This window comes from Mandrillus leucophaeus, unplaced genomic scaffold (assembly GCF_000951045.1).
Source record: "Mandrillus leucophaeus isolate KB7577 unplaced genomic scaffold, Mleu.le_1.0 Scaffold762, whole genome shotgun sequence".
Lineage (NCBI taxonomy): Eukaryota > Metazoa > Chordata > Mammalia > Primates > Cercopithecidae > Mandrillus > Mandrillus leucophaeus.
The window spans coordinates 585728-603223 of record NW_012108275.1 but is presented as its reverse complement, the minus strand read 5'-3'; the positions used below and the strand labels follow the sequence as shown (position 1 = coordinate 603223).

General features: G+C 34.9%; 1 protein-coding gene across 2 annotated transcripts in view; it reads right to left on the bottom strand.

The window, feature by feature from the left end:
* CHIC2 (cysteine-rich hydrophobic domain 2) overlaps positions 1-17496 on the bottom strand; it is a 53560-nt gene that overhangs the window by 25285 nt on the left and 10779 nt on the right. Inside the window, exons 2-3 of one of the 2 annotated variants that reach the window (XM_011966504.1) lie at positions 12857-12911; positions 12564-12719 (exon numbers count right to left, since the gene is read on the bottom strand). In XM_011966504.1, the coding sequence (XP_011821894.1) occupies positions 12564-12719; positions 12857-12911 (211 nt within the window). The remainder of the gene's footprint in view (positions 1-12563; positions 12720-12856; positions 12912-17496) is intronic. The other variant, XM_011966505.1, reaches the window with a different exon arrangement.

The following is a 17496-nucleotide window of genomic DNA, read 5'->3' as shown; positions in this document are numbered from 1 at the left end:
AAAAAAAAATACAAAAATTAGCCAGGTGTGGTGGCGCATGCCTATAATCCCAGCTACTCAGGGGGCTGAGGCAGGAGAATCACTTGAACCCGGGAGGCAGAGGTTGCAGTGAGTCAAAATTGAGTCACTTCACTCCAGCCTGGGTGACAGAGTGAGACTCTGTCTAAAATAAATACATACATACATACATAAATAAATAAATAAATAAATAAATAAATAAGAAGGCAAAAAATGAGGCCGGGTGTGGTGGCTCCCGCCTGTAATCCCAGCACTTCGGGAGAACGGGGCAAATGCATCACTTGAAGCCAGGAGTTCGAGACCAGCCTGACCAACGTGGCATAACTCCGTCTCTGCTAAAAACACAAAAATTAGCCAGACATGGTAGCGCATACTTGTAGTTCCAGCTACGCAAGAGGCTGAGGCAAAAGAATCTCCCGAATCCAGGAGGTGGAAGTTACAGTGAGCTGAGACTGAGCCACTGCATTCCACCCTGGTAGACAGAGTAAGACTCTGTTTCAAAAAAGAAAGAAAAGAAAAAAGAAACAAAATGAAACGAAACAAAACGAAACAGAAAAGAAAAGGAAAGAAAAGAAAAGAAAAGGAAAAGAAAAGAAAAAGAAAAAGGAAAAGGAAAAGAAAGGAAAGGAAAAGAAAAAAGAAAAGCGAAAATAAGGCAAAAAATGAGAAAAAAATGTAAATTAAAAATCTGATGGAAAAAACAGCAAAATGAAAGATGAACCTAGCCATAATGATGATCACAAGAAACGTAAATGGGTCAAAATCCCTGATTAAAAGGTAGAGATTGTCAGACTGAATAAAAAAGTAAGACCCAACACTGCCTATAAGAAACAAACTTTAAATAAAAGGTACAAATGAGCTAAAAAAGTGTAAGGATGGAAAAAGATATACCATGCTAACATCAATCAAAAGAAATGGAATGACTATGAATATTAGACAAAGCAAATTTCAGAGAAAAATACAGGTCAATTTTATAATGATAAAGAGGTCAATCACAAAAATCCTGAAAATTTATATACCTAATTATAGAATACCAAAATACATACAGCATAAGCTGCATGAATAAATACACAAACCCACAATTACAGTCAATCCATGGAAATGCATTTAAGGAACTGAGAAACTGCCAAAAGTGGAAGTACTATTATTTTATGATCTCACACTACTGTAGGATAGATTCTGTTCTGCTACATCCTTGTCAACACTGAGTATAGCCTTTTAAAGAGTTTAGGTATGTGTCCCCTCTATATCTCATGTTGAAATGTAATCCCCAGTGTTGGAGGTGGGGCCTGGTGGAAGGTGATTGGATCATGGGGGCAAATACTTCATGGCTTTGTGCTAAGTTCTCTGAAGATGTTTTTTTAAAAGAGTGTGGCACCTCCCCCAACCCCCTTGCTCCTGCTCTGCCATATGAGATGCCTGCTCCCTTTCATCTTCCACTGTGATTATAAGCTCTCTGAGTCCTACCCAGAAGCTGAGCAGATGCCAGTGCCATGTTTCTTGTACAGCCTGCAGAACCGTGAGCCAATTAAACCTCTTCATTATAAATTATACAGTCTCAGGTATTTCCTTATAGCAATGGAAGAACAGACTAACATAGTCTTTTTAATTTCAGTCCTTCTAATAAGTATGCAATGTTATCATTATGGTTTTAATCTGCATTTTTCCTAATGATTAGTGATGTTGAGCATCTGAAAAGATGCTAATTTTTCATTTATATATCTTTTTTGGTAAGGTGTCTGTTCTAAATTTTTGCTCAATGTTTCTTGAATTGTTTTCTTATTATTGAGTTTTGAGAATTCTTTATATATTCTGGATAAAAATATCTGCTTTGCAAAGATTTCTCCCAGTCAGCAGTTAGTCTTTAAATCCTCCAATAGTTTTCAAAAATAGAAATTTTTAATTTTTATGGAGTCCAATTTGTCTGGTGTTCTTTTAGGGATTGTGCTGTTAATGTTATACCTAGTAATTCTTCCTAAGCCCAGGTCACAAGAATTTTTCTCCCATATTTTCTTCTAGAGTTCTATAGGTTTAGGTTTTACATTTTGAGTTAAACTTTCTATTAAAATACGGTTTAATGTATAAAGGATTTTTTAAAAATGTATAGGTATTTAATTTTACCAATTATCTCTCTTTAAAAGACTGTTCTTTCTTTACTGAATTGCCTTTCTACCTTTGGGGGAAATCAGTTCATAAAGGGGTCTATTTTTTGGCTCTGTCTCTTCTGTTTATCTGTTTGTTTATCTTGATGCGAGTACCACACTACTTTGAGTATTGTAGCTTTATAATTATGTCTTGAAATTGGGTAGTTTTGGTTCTCCAACTTTGTATTCCCTTTTCAGAGTTGTTTTGCTTTTGTAGGTTGTTTGTATTTCATATGAATTTTAGAATCAGCCTGTCAATTTCTACAAAAAAAAAGTCCTGTTGGGAATTTACTTTGGATTACACTGAATCTATGGATCAGTTTGGAGAAATTGGCCACTTAAAAGTATTTCCTCACTAGACGCGGTGGCTCATGCCTGTAATCCAAACACTTTGGGAGGCTGAGGCGGACGGATCACCTCAGGTCGGGAGTTCGAGATCAACCTGACCAACACTGAGAAACACTGTCTCTACTAGAAACATAAAATTAGCCAGGTGTGGTGGCGCATGCCTGTAATCTCAGCTACTAGGGAGGCTAAGGCAGGAGAATCACTGGAACCTGGAAGGCAGAAGTTGTGGTGAGCCATGATCGTACCAATCCAGTCCAGCTTGGGCAACAAGAGTGAAACTCCGTCTCAAAACAAACAAACAAAAAATTTCCTCTTCTGACACATGAACCAATATTTTCCCCCATTTACTTAAGTCTTTTAAGTTTTTTTCTAAGTGATATTTTGTAGATTTTAGTGTATGTGTCTTATATATTTTTTTCAGCTTTCTCTGTAAGTACTTAGTATTTTTATGCTATTTAAAAATTGTATTTTTTCATTTTAATTTTTGATTTTTTGTTGATAGGGTACAGCTTTGCTAAACTCACCTGTTAGTTCTAGGAGTTTCTTTAAAGATTCTATTGAATTTTCTTCATAGACAAACATGTCATCTGCCCATCAAGACAGTATTATTACTATACTTGTTGCTTTTTCTGGCCTTACTGCCCTGGCTAGAATCTCCAGAATAACACTGATTAGTAGTAGTGAGAACATCCTCTTGGTTCATTCTTGATCTTAGAAGAAATGCATTCAGACTTTCATTATTAAGTGTCATGTTAATTGTACGGTTTCTGTAGATGTCCTTTATCAGGCTGAGGAAGTTTTATTCTATTAGGTTGTGAGACTGTTAATCAAGTATAGATGCTGGATTTTGTCAAATGCCTTTTCTGCCACTTTAGAGATTGTTGTGTGGTTTTTCTTTTTAGTTTAGAAATATGTTGAGTTACATGCATTGCATTTTTGGTTGTTACACCAACCTTACTTACCTTCCTGGGAAGGACAATGTACTTGGCCATGTGTGTTTTTCTTTTCATGTTTTTGTTGGACTTGATAGGCTAAAAGTCTCTTTAGAAATTTTATATCTATGTTATGAGGAACATTCTTCTGTCTTTTCTTTTATAATATCTCTGTCTGGTTTTGGCCTCAGAGTAATGATGGCCTCATAAAGTGAGCTGGGAAGAGTTCTTTTCTCTTGATTTTCTAGAAGAGTTTGTGTAGAATAGGCATTATTTCTTCCTTAAATTTTGTAAGAATATACCAGTAAAGGCATCTGGGCCTGGAATTTTCTTTGTTGGAAGTTTTTCAATTACAAATTCAATTTACTTAATTGATATGGGACTTTTCAAGTCATCTATTTTATCTTGGTTAAGCTTTATAGTTTCTCTTTTTCAAGGAATTTGTCCACTTTAAGGTGCTGAATTATAGGCACACAGTTTATAGTATTCATTAATCATTCTTTTACTATCTTTAAAACCTCTTAGTCTCGTCACCTGTTTCATTCCTAAAATTGTTAATTTATCTCTTCTTTCTCTTTTCCCCACTCTGGCTAGAGATTTATTAATTTTTTTGTTCTTCTCAAAGATCAGTTTTTGGTTTCACTGATTGTTTCTATTGATTTTATGTTTTATATTTCATAGGTTTCAGTCTGACCACTATTATTTTTTTCCCCCTCTCCTTACTTTGGATTTAATTTCCTCTTGTTTTTCTAATTTCTTAAGGTGAAAACAGAGGTCATGGATTTGAGGCTTTCTTTCCTAGTGTAGACTTTCAGTGATATAAATTTCCTTCCTTGAACACTGCTGTAGGAATATCACACAAATGTTGACATTTTGTGTTTTAATCTTCATTTAATTAATTCTGCTTTTAAATTTCCCTTTTGATTTCTTTGACCAATGAGTTATTTAGAAGCATTTTATTTAGCTTTCAAATATTTGGGGATTTTCTAGTGATTTTTCATTTACTGATTTTTAATTTACTTTTATTGTGGTCAGATAACTTACTTTGTATGTTTTGAATCCCTTTAAATTTATTGACTTGTTTAATTACTTTGAATAAGAACTATCTCAATGATCTGTATGTACTTGAAAAGAATGTGTATTTACCTATTGTTGGTTAGAGTGTTTTATAAATGTCAATTCGGTTAAGTTGGCTGATATTTGCAGGGATTTTCTGTCTACTAGTTCTATCAGTTATCAACAGAGTGGTACTAAAATCTCTCGTTAGGCTGTTCTTGCATTGCTATAAAGAAATATCTGAGACTAGGCAATTTATAATGAAGAGGTTTAATTGGCTCACAGTTCTGCAGGCTATACAAGAAGCATGGCACTGGCATCTGCTCAGCTTCTGGGGAGGACTCAGGGAGCTTATAATCATGGTGGAAGATGAAAGGCAGCAGACATTTCATATGGCAGAGCAGGAGCAAGGGGGTTGGGGGAGGTGCCACACTCTTTTAAAAAACCAGATCCTCAGAGAACTCAGCACAAAGCCATGAAGTATTGCCCCCATGATCCAATCACCTTCCACCAGGCCCCACCTCCAACACTGGGGATTACATTTCAACATGAGATATAGAGGGGACACATACCTAAACTCTTTAAAATACTATACTAAATGTTGACAAGGATGTAGCAGAACAGAATCTATCCTACAATACCATGAGATCATAAAATAATAGTACCTCCACTTTTGGCAGTTTCTCAGTTCCTTAAATGCATTTCCACGATTGTCCCACCACCACCACAAAAAAAAAAAAAAAAAAGAAAACTAAACATACACATGACATATGACCACGGCATTCCACTCAGTAATTTTTACTCAAGTGGAAAAAAAAAAGTGTCTGTCCATAAAAAGACCTGAACAAGAATATTCACAGCAGCTTTATTTATATAGACCAAAATGTCTATCAACAGGTAAATAAACAAATATGGCATATCCATATAATAAACATTATTCAGCAATAAAAGGGAATGAACTACCGATGCAACAATATAGTTGAATCTCAAAATCACAGTAAGTAAAAGACAAAAAGGGGCCGGCCAAGCATGGAGGCTCATGCCTATAATCCCAGCACTTTGGGAGGCTGAGGTAGGTGGATTGCTTGAGCTCAGGAGTTTGAGAGACGAAACCCTGTCTCTATCAAAAATACAAAAATTAGCCAGGCGTGGTGATGTGCACCTGTGGCCCCAGCTACTTGGGAGGCCGGGGTGGGAGGATGAGTGAAGCCTGGGAAGTCTGGGAAGGCTGTAGTGAGCCATGATTACGCCACTGAACTCCAGCCTCAGTGACAGAATAAGACCCTATCTCAAAATTAAATAAATAAAAAATAAAACAAGAAGACAAAAAAGAATACATATTGTATGATTTCATCTAGATAAAACTCTAGAAAATGCAAACTAATCTATAGTGCCAGAAAGCAGATCAGCACTTGCACAGGGAAGTTTTTGGAAATGATGAATATGTTCACTATCTTGATGCACACAAGTGTATACATGTGACAAAACTCATCAAATAATATACATTAAACGTGCAGTTTATTGTATGTCACTTGCACTTCAATAAAGCTAGTAAAATATAAATAGAAGTTCTGAACATGCCATTACCAAAATACACTGTATTCAAGGCCGTAAAATAAAACTTAACACATTTAAAAGAACTGAAATCACACAAAGTATATGCTTTAACAGTAATAAAATTAAATTGGAAATCAGTAACAGAAAAGTTTCTGGTAAATCTCCAAATATTTGGAGGTTAAACAAACTTCTTGATAATCCACGAGTCGGACAGAAAATCACAAAAACTTTGAACAAATCAAAACAAAAATACTATATAAAAATGTGTAGGATATAGTCAAAATAGTGCTTTAGAGGGAAAGAGCATTAAATGCTCATATAAGAAAAAAAGAAATGACAAATCAATGACTTCTACCTTAAGAAACTAAAAAACAAGAGTAAATTATATCCAAATCAAGAAGAAATAATAAAAACAAAAAACCAGTGGAAGTGAAAACAGAAAAACAGAGAAAATCAAGAATAAAGCAAGGAGTTTGCTCTCATCACTCCTATTCAGCATTTTATTAGAAGTCCTACACCGTGAAAAAGGGAAGGAAAAGAAAAAGTACACAGATTGGGAATAAAACTGTCATTATTTTCTGACAACATAGTTATCTGTGTAGAAAATCTCAAGGAATCCACAAAAAAGTTCCTGGAATTCAATAAGCGAGTTTGGCAAGGTTGAGGGACATGATGTTAATATACAGAAATCAACTGTATTTTATGTACTAGCAGTGAACAATTGGCAATCAAAATTAAAAAAGCAATTACCATTTACAATAGCAACAAACCCAAAGAAATACTTATGTATAAAGCTAATAAAACATGAGCATAATCTATATGCTACGCAAAAAGCTACAAAGCTCTAACAAAAAAAAAAGTCAAAGACCTAAATACATGGAGACTACGTCATATTCTTGGTTTGGAAGACTTAATATTGTTAAGATGTCAATTCTCTCCAATTCATCTGTAAATTCAATGTAATTCCAATCAAATACCAGTGTTTCTTATAGATATTTGACAACCTAATTCTAAAATTTATACAAAAAGGTAAAGAAATCACAATAGCCAAAACAATCTTGAAAAATAAGAAAAAATTTGAAAGGCTCAAACTACCTGATTTCAAGACTTACTGTAAAGCTACAGTAGAATGGGCGCAGTGGCTCATATCTGTAATTCCAGCACTTCGGGAGGCCGAGATGAGAGAATTGCTTGAGCCCAGGAGTTCGAGACCAACCTGGGGAACATAGCAAGACCCTGTCTCCTTTTTAATTAAAACAGAAAAAAAAAAAAAAGCTACGGTAAACTAGACATTGTGATATTTAATCAAGATAGACATATAGATCAACAGGGCAGAATAGAGTATGGAAAGAGACCTACACAGGTATCGTTGACTGATTTTTAACAATGTACAATGGCAATTCAAGGGAGAAAGAATAGTCTTTTCGACAAATGGTACTGGAAAACCTAGGAAGTCATATGCAAAAAAAAAAAACCAAAAAACTTTGACCCATACCTCACACCCATATTAAAACCTGAGTTAAAATGGGTCACATACCTAAAAGCAAAGTAAAGAGATCATAGGAGAAAATTTTCATGACCTTGGTTTAGGCAAATTCTTAGATACAGCACTAAAAGTACAATCTGTTTTTTTTTAAAAAGTGATGAATTTGTCAAAAGGAACAACTTTTGTTCTGCCAAAGATATTGTTGGAGAATGAAAAGACAGCTACAGACTGTAAATATATATTTGCACATATCTGCTAGGGGATTTATTTTCAGAATTATATGAAGAACTCTCAAAACTCAACAAGAAATAACTATTTTAAATGGGCAAAATATTTCAATGAGCACTTTAACGAAGGTGTACAAATGGCAAATAAGCACATGAAAAGGTGCTCAACATCATTACTCATGATGGTAATGCAAATTAAAACCACAATGAGATGCTACTATATATCTATTAGAATGACTATAATTTCTAAAACTAACCATGTCAAGTCCTGCAAGGATGCTAAGCAATTGGATCTCTCATGCATTGCTGGCTGGAATGCAAAATGGTTCACCCACTTTGGAAAACAGTTTGGAATTTTTTTATAAAATTAAACATTCACTTAGCATATAACCCAGCAATCCCCTTCCTAAAAATGAAAACTTGTGTTCACACAAAAACATGCATGTGAATGTTTATGGCAAGCTTTATTCAAAAACTGGAAACAACTCAATGTCTTCAAGTGATGAATGGATAAACAAACTGTGATACATCCATACAATGGAATACTACTCAACAATAAAAAAAAATAAACTATTAATACATAAGAGAAAATAGATAAATCTCAAATGCACTAAGCTACATGAAAGAAGCCAGACTCAAAAAGTTATATATACTATTTTATTCCACTTATATGATATTCTAGAAAAGACAAAATTGTAGGCATAGACAACAGATCACTGGTTGCCGGGTTTAAGAGTTGACAAGGGTTCAACTACAGAGGGACAGCACAAATAAGTTTTTTAAGGAAAACTGTTATGTATCATCATTCTGGTGGTGGTTACAAAACTCTATGCATTTATCAAAAATCACAGAACTGTATACAAAAATTTTACTGTATATTAAAAAACAATTTTCAAAAATAGGCAAAGGTAGTTAAGAAAAAAGGCAATTTGGCAGGTCTAAAAAACAATCAAAATAATAGAACAGGCTGGGCGCAGTGGCTCACGCCTGTAATCCCAGCACTTTGGGAGGCCAGGGCAGGCAGATCACCAGAGGTCAGGAGCTCGAGATCGGCCTGGCCAAAATGGTGAAACCCTGTCTCTACTAAAAATACAAAAATTAGCAGGGAGTGGTGTCGGGAGCCTGTAATTCCAGCTACTCCAGAGGTTGAGGCAGGAGAATCACTTGAACTGGGCAGGTATAGGTTATGGTGAGCTGAGACCACGCCATTGCACTCCAGCCTGGGCAACAAAAGTGAAATTCCGTCTCAAAAAAAAAAATTAGCTGGGTGTGGCTGCAGGCACCTGTAATCCCAGCTACTCAGGAGGCTGAGGCAGAAGAATTGCTTGAACCTGGGAGGAGGAGGTTGCCATGAGTGGAGATCATGCCACTTGCACTCCAGCCTGGACAACAAGAGTAAAACTCCCGTCTCAAAAAAAAAAAAAAATAGTACCAATAATAATAATAGAACAGAATAAAAACAAGGTCTTGGGAATAATAACAGATCATAAAAAGAGGGCACTAAGTTGGGGATAGATTTTTTTTTTTTTTTGAGACGGAACCTCCAACTCCGTGGTTCAAACGATTCTCCTGCCTCAGCCTCCCAAGTAGCTGGGATTACAGGCACGTGCCACCATGCCCAGCTAATTTTTATATTTTTAGTAGAGATGGGGTTTCACCATGTTGGCCAGTATGGTCTCAATCTCCTGACCTTGTGAGGGGATGGATTTTAAAGGCAAGACAGAACTGCAGTTTTCCAAATCAGTGAATAATATCAAGAAAGTAAAAACACTGAGCTGCGTATCAAGTATGCCTTTGGTCCTGATATGTCTTAGAGTCGGAGACCATTCTAAGCATATAAAAGGATTTCACATCACAAGTAAGAAAACAGAAATTCACAGGCTGGCAATTTTTTATCTCATGCCTCTCAATCGAGGGTTCTTAACATGCAGTACTTAGACAGAATTCTGGCAGTCTGTGAAAGTGAGTGAAATGAAAATACATCTTTTTAACCACTAACTGAAATGCATTACATTTCCTTAGGTCATGCATGTATGTAACTAACTGCAATAGACTAAACAGGACGTGTACCTTCATCACTTAAAGAAATCACAGATTCTTCCTATCATATTATTACCATGGATCTGTTGCTATCTTATTTTGTATGCATTAATAAACATATTTATAAATCACATTGAAGTTTTCTAGTATTTTGATAACTATATTTTATATAATCGGTTTCCTTTGTAATCCCATGTATTTTACCTTATACATTTAGAATACATTAAATGTTTTTAAATATATATATGAAGCATCTAAGGTAGTATTCATAGGCTTCCCTAAACCATCAAAAGGATTTATGGCAAATAAAACATTAAAAATCCCTGCTCTAGAGGGGAACATCACACACCAGGGCCTGTCGGGGTTGTGGGGTAGGGAAGAGATAGCATTAGGAGAAATACCTAATGTTGATGATGGGCTGATGCCTGCAGAAAACCACCATGGCAGATGTATACCTACATAACAAACCTGCACGTTCTGCACATGTACCCCAGAACTTAAAGTATAATTAAAAAAAAAAAAAGGAAAAAAATCCAAATTATTTTGCCCCCATCTTACAAAGCACCTCTTTCTCCAGGGCCTGTAATATCCTTCACACACGCATGAAGTGTCACTCTTACCATGGTTATATAACAGTTTACACCCAAGACACAGATATGTATGCCTTTTTTAAAAAGCAAGTCATGTTTGTTTATGCTCCCTGGATAGTAGTCCATATAAAATTAAATGTATCAAATAAATATTCCATCTAGTCATATAAAATACAAAGAGAGACCTTAGACTGAACACTACAATGCTAAATGAAATGTACTTTCAGAAACTACAGATGAAATTAGCTTAAAAAAGTCAATCTTACATCTCACATAAGGAATTTAATGAAGGCATTTCAAAAAGGATCTCAAGTTGATAAGAATGCAAAGTTTAACTCATTTACCTTTATTTTCTAAATACACTGTACAAACACTGCAGTATCTTATGCTACTCATTTAAAGGTTTAAAAAAAGGGTATCAAAACAAAACCAAGCACAAACAAAAAAGTCAGATCTCAAAGGTATCTACAGTATTAAAACTCTTATGATTTTTTGGGTTACCTGATAGCAATTACCAATCAAGTGAGACATAGCAGGCACTGAAACAATGGAAATGCCCACATAGCAGAAGGGAGTGAGGGGATCCAAACTACAAGAGCAACAAAATCAACTGTGGATCCAGAGACGAAAAAATGTTCTGTGGTGTAAAGGTAATCTGGTGAGAACGATGGAAAAAAATAACCATTTTTAGAAAAAAGGAATATTAGAAATATTGAAGTAAATATCACAAAAGTCATTCTATTACAAAGGCATTAACTCCCTCCTATCAATAGAATGTACCAATTTAAAAACTTTTAGTAGGAATATATCTTCTATTTTGTAACAGAAATCAAGGGACAAAGAGAATTAGCTTATCCATACTTCCTACTCTTACTGGTTATCAAAACGTAGCCACAAAAAAACTGTTCATTCATTTTCATCTTAACAAAATAACATTTTTGGCTGGGTGCAGTGGCTCACGCCTATAATTCCAGCACTTAGAGACGCCAAGGAGGGCAGACTGCTCGAGCCCAGAAGTTCGAGACCAGCCTGGGCAACATAGTGAAACCCTGTCTCTATTTTTTTTAAATATATGTTTTTTAAAAAATAAAAAAATATCATTTTTATACATATAAATACCATTTTTAAAAAATTTAACAAAAATATAATGCATTCAATCTGTAATAATTTGTCATATCTCTACCAACATCTTAAAATTATATTTGTTTGTTTTTTGAGACAGAGTTTCACTATTGTTGCCCAGGCTGGAGTGCAACGGCACAACCTCAGCTCACTGCAACCTCTGCCTCCCACGTTCAAGCGATTCTCCTGCCTCAGTCTCCTGACTAACTGGGATTACAGGCACCTGCCACCACACCTAATTTTTTGTATTTTTAGTAGAGACAGGGTTTTATCATGTTGGCCAGACTGGCCTTGAACTTCTGACCTCAAGCGATCCTCCTGCCTTGGCCTCTCAAAGTGTTGAAATTGCAGGCATAAGCCACTGTGCCTGGCCAGAATTTTTTATTATAAGTAGTCAAAATAATGAGTCTTTAAAATTATTTTTTTTTACTACAGAATCACTTTGTGCTCACTACAGAAAACTTGTAAAATATAAAAAGAAGAAAACAATGTCCCATAATCTTACCAACTAGAAACAACCATCATAACCATTTTATTTCTTGTATGGGTACTATCTTACTATTAGTAAGAATACTATTAATTAATACTTATTAACCACTTCCTTTGAGCTATTCAGCTAAGAGCTTTCCAAACATTTCCATTATACCTTTACAATAATCCTATTCAAGTAGTAGATGAACATGTGAATATTTTACAGTTTTGTCAAGTAGGGTTGAAAGAGGTTAGGAAATACGCCTAAGGTCATAGAGATAAAAGGTAGAGCTGAAGCCAGCATCCTTGATCACTATACCACACCACCATCAATGTACAGATAGAGACAATGCTATATACTACTCTTTGCTCCTAAAATTACAAATATAATTTTTAGATGGCTATTTAATAACAGCACTTGGATATATAGTAACTTTACTGACTCACTCCTCTCCTGGATTCATGTTATATTCAGGATAGGTGATTCATTCAATATAAAAATAAAAACTAGATAAATGCAAGACTTGCTTGTCCACTTCTAAATTTAAATTATAATATATAATTCAACTTACCCTTTTACTGAGGCAAATAACTGGCCACATACTGCAACCTAACGTGCAGCAGCAACAAAGGCAGCCACAAAGTAGCCAACGTACGTTAACGGGAAGGTTCTTCTTAAGACAACTGTTAACTCTGTTGATGCTGGCTTTAAATTCTTCAGGAGCTACCTAAAGAAAAATTTTAAGAAATAATAACAATGCAATATTAATGTCAAAAAACATGACTGATAAGCATACTTTTTTCTAATTTTCTCAGAAAACTGTCATTTTGAGGCATACAAATAGTACAAAAATGAGACACTCACTTTTCCAGTTAATGAAGAAGGGAATTCTGATTCAAATTTGTTGCTCAGTCCAAATCTATTTTTAAAAAATAAGAAGAATATGTTATTACATGTCATTGCTGCCAAAAATATAGACCATTTAATTTAAAGGTCAAGTCAATAGAAAGCATTTTCACATACGGAGGAAGTTTGAGACATAAAATGGAACTTTGAGATAAAATAACTGTAATAAGCAATTTATGAAATGTAACAAGCAATTATTTTAGCAGTTAAACGGAAACTTTTGCATAATGATAAGGGGCTGAATGTTAATTAACCAGCAGTATGTAAACAAAAATATAAACGGTTCATTTAATTTGAGCTACCACCTTTATATCTTAAAAAGTTAACTACAAAGCATATTATTTTAATGAGTGGGATAGCAATTTTTTCCAGCTTTTAATGTTATTGGTGGAAACAAACAATAGCTGTGAATTTTAGCAGGTGTCCTACACAAGCAATAAGATGAGAAGCAAAATGCAGGAAAAAGAGTGGGGAAGGGGAAGAATAAGGAAAAAGGGAGAGAAAAAATAAAAAAGTAGGAACGGACGAAGTGCTACCAAGAACTCTCTTAGGTTCCATTCAATACCTATTTGTCAGTGCATTAGATGGTATGAAAGAAAATGTAGACATGTACTATACCTATATCTATTCCTATTACCTAAAAGATCTTTTCTTGAATCATGGTTAAAATATTCCATGGCTTTAGAATTGATAAAAGATTTAAACTATTTTCAAAGAATGGTAAATATAACAAGAAGATAAAAGACATAACAAAAACAACCTATTTTGCTTTTATCTATCAGAAGTCTACCAGTACTTGGAGAAAAGAGAATTCATTCAAATCACAACTATTGAGCACACTCCATGCAACATTTCAATACAGGCTTTTATGGCTTTTACAGCTTCCTTTGTTTCCTTGAGAAATCACATATGAGACCAATTTTACTTTTATGTAATATGAGATAATTTTGAAAGTTCATGTAATACACACTGTAAAGTTTCGAAGGGGGAACTCCAACTTTACACCTAAATCTAAACGGAATCTTGAAACAGGCTTGTTTTACTCATATCCTACATACACCCATTTCACTATCTCTACATTCCTCCAGTCTATAGTCATAACTCAGTGCAAACCACTCCAATCTGTTATCCAGCTTTCTCATCATCATCAAATTCAGGTTTATCTTTCCTGATAGACCTTTTCCATTCCAAACTCCTTTAACACTTTCCTCTGAAACCCTCAATCTGTTGATCTGCAGCTATCAGGATACCTCCTTACATCTTATCTTAAAAAACAAAACAAACCTTAAACTTAGTCATGTGCCATATAACAATGTTTCAGTCAGGACATACTTGAAGGTGGTCCCACAAGATTTTAATACTGTGTTTTTACTGTATCTTCTCTATGTTTAGATACACAAAACTTACCACTGTGTTATAACTGCCTACAATACACAGTACAGTAACACACTGTACAGGTTTGTAGCATAAGGGCTATGGGCTATATATCATATAGCCTAGATGTGTAGTAGGCTACAACATTTAAGTTTGTATACACACCCTCTGTGATGTCTGCACAATGATGAAATTGCCTACCGACCCATTTATCAGAATAGTCCCCATAGTTAAGCACCACATACCTGTACGTATCTTCACTTTAACCACAAACCCTGTTGAAATGCCACGCTTTCCTTAGAAATCCTCAACTACAGTTCACTCCTGATCTTATCTATTCTAAATAACTTTACCTCCTGCACCTCCATCTAATTCAGCAACCTACTCACTGTGATATATTCTGCATATTGTCATCACTTGGGACTGTATCACCTCTGAAATTCTGAACTGTAAAATTCTCCTCTTACCACTGCCATCAATCATTTCATTTCTCCCATCCTTACTAAATTTGTTTTTTGGCCTCTGGTTGTAATTTACTACTTCCTACCCCTCCATAGCTCCCTATGACTCCATTTCCTTCCTTATTTGCCAGAACTACAGTCAATCATTTTGAACGTACTCCAACAAACACCCTTAATCATCTCTACAGTGTCCCTTGCCAACCCAGGTTCAATTAAATTGTTTACTTTCTTCACACTGCCTGGAGCTACTGGAGAAAAATCACATTTATAAATGCATCACCATTAATAAATATATATATATAATACATATCTTATTTCTAACCTCAGTGAGTATTATTTTAACAATATTTATTCATCCCCAATAAGTTCCCTTTTCCATACTCCGTAGTTGTGGCACCTGTCTTTAGGTATTCCACTTTATCCTCACAACATTTTTTTGCAAATAACCACAGTTGTCAACTCTGAGAGAAAAAAAAGTCATTGAATATAAACTGCTTTACCTTCCCTCCCTTTTATTTTTGGACTTACTTTTATATCTTCAGTTAATTTTACCATCTCTCAATGGAGGAAAACTTCCAAAAACTAACCATTTACTTCTGGTTGCATCTCCTCTAGTCTTCACTGCAATCCACTGTATTTCTACCTCGCTTCAGGCTACTTAAACACAGCCTACAAACCTGAATTAGTCTATCCACCTGAGACTGTGAATCCCTATTTCTTCTTCTCTCTCAATGTCTGATGGCATCTATTTCTTTCCCTCCTCAACTAATGTTTTGAAAGACTCCTTTACATTAACCATCTTTACGTTACCTCTCATTCATTATTCAAACTACCACAATCCAGGCTTTCCTACACACTTCTTTACTAATAAGACTGTTCTCATCAGAGTAGTAGAAAATCACTCTTTTCAGCAAGTCTTCTTTCATATAGCATGCTCTCTCCAGGCAAAGAGCTTGAACGTCAGAATTTCTTATTTGGCATAGGCCACAGCAAATATCTCCTTTGCTATGTTTTTCATCCCTGCCAAAACCTTCTCTCTTTTTTTTTCCAAATCTAGACCAACCAAAACAATAGTATCAGGTAGAATTTTAGCAAGACCATCCTATTTTATTAAATGGATAAGAAAAGTCACACTTCTTGTTTGATAATATAACTGTAAAATATCACCTCTAATGATTTATTTTTGACACAAACCACTTAATTTTGACAATACCTTAGTTCTGGTTTCTTAAGTCCAGCAGAAGGCAGAGACTGTTAGAATGAAAATGGCATATATGTTTTGCTTTCAATTGACAGCATTATAAATGTACCCACAAGTTTACATAAAAGTTTTTAAATATGGTAAAAATAATTTCCTTTATTCTAAGACAAAGTACAATTGGCTCAGCACAGTATTAGAAAGGCCAAGTTTCATCCAATAAAATAATAATTTGATGTACTTGAAAGAAGAGCAATGATTCCTGCACTGAGTAGGAAGCCGAACTCCCTTCAGACTCTAATAACCAAACACTCTACTAATCCAAAAAGCTAGAAGTAGCACTTGGATAATTTTTTAAAATATGATTTAAAGTAGGTGGCATCTTAATCCAGTTATCTACAAGACTAATAAAATTACATTTAAAAAATATTTTATGTTGGCAAGAAGGTCAAGATGGAAAAATATCACACACTATCAATGGAACTATAAATTGTTACAACCATTTCAAATTAATTTAGCGCTGAAAATATTCATATCTTTGTCTCTTTAGAAATGTAATATTACCTAAAAATAACTTGAAATGTGGATTAAATTTATGCATAAACAAGTTCATTGAATCTTTATTCACAAATATAAAAATGTATCTATAACATTTTAGGAATGGTTAATTATCTCAATATAACAGAATATTAAACAACCATTAAATATGAAATTTGTAAACCAAAAACATGGAAATATCATTGAACATAAACTTCTTCACCTTCCCTCCCTTTCATTTTTAGGTTTATTTATATATCTTCAGTATTTTTACCATCTTTCTCAATGGAGGAAAATGTTGAAGAAGAAAATTCAGTATATCATGATCTTAACAAAAAGAACAAAAATCTCACAAGTTGATAGAATTTTCAGGAGTGCAATCTGGTAGTACGTAAAAGGGGTCTTAAAAAATATTCCTACCCTGGCTGGGTGTGGTGGCTCATGCCTGTAATCCCAGCACTCTGGGAGGCCAAAGCAGGTGGATCACCTGAGGTCAGGAATTCGAGACCAGCCTGGCCAACATGGTGAAACCCCGTCACTCTAAAAATGCAAAAATTAGCCGGATGTAGTAGTAGGCACCTGTAATCTCCGCTATTCGGGAGGCTGAGGTAGGAGAATTGCTGGAACCCAGAGGCGGAGGTTGCAGTGAGCCGAGATTGCATCATTGCACTCCAGCCCGGGCCAACAACAGTGAGACTGAGTCTCAAAAAAAAAAAAAAAAAAAATTCCTACCCTTTGATCCAGTAATTCTACTTCCAGAAATGTATCAAGAGAAAATAGCTGCAGTGGCACAGATATGTTAATGAATAATCAAGTATTCTGTAGTGTTATTTTACGGAGGGGGTATTAAAGACATTTTGTGTCATTTGTTGTTTTTTTAAATAACAGCTATTTTTCAGCAATGCATAGTTGCTGTTAACTAAATAATTCACGAGTATTTTATTTTATTTTATTTTTTTGAGACAGGCTCGTTTTGTTGCTCAGGCTGGAGTGCAGTGGCATGATCTCATCTCGCTATAACCTCTGCC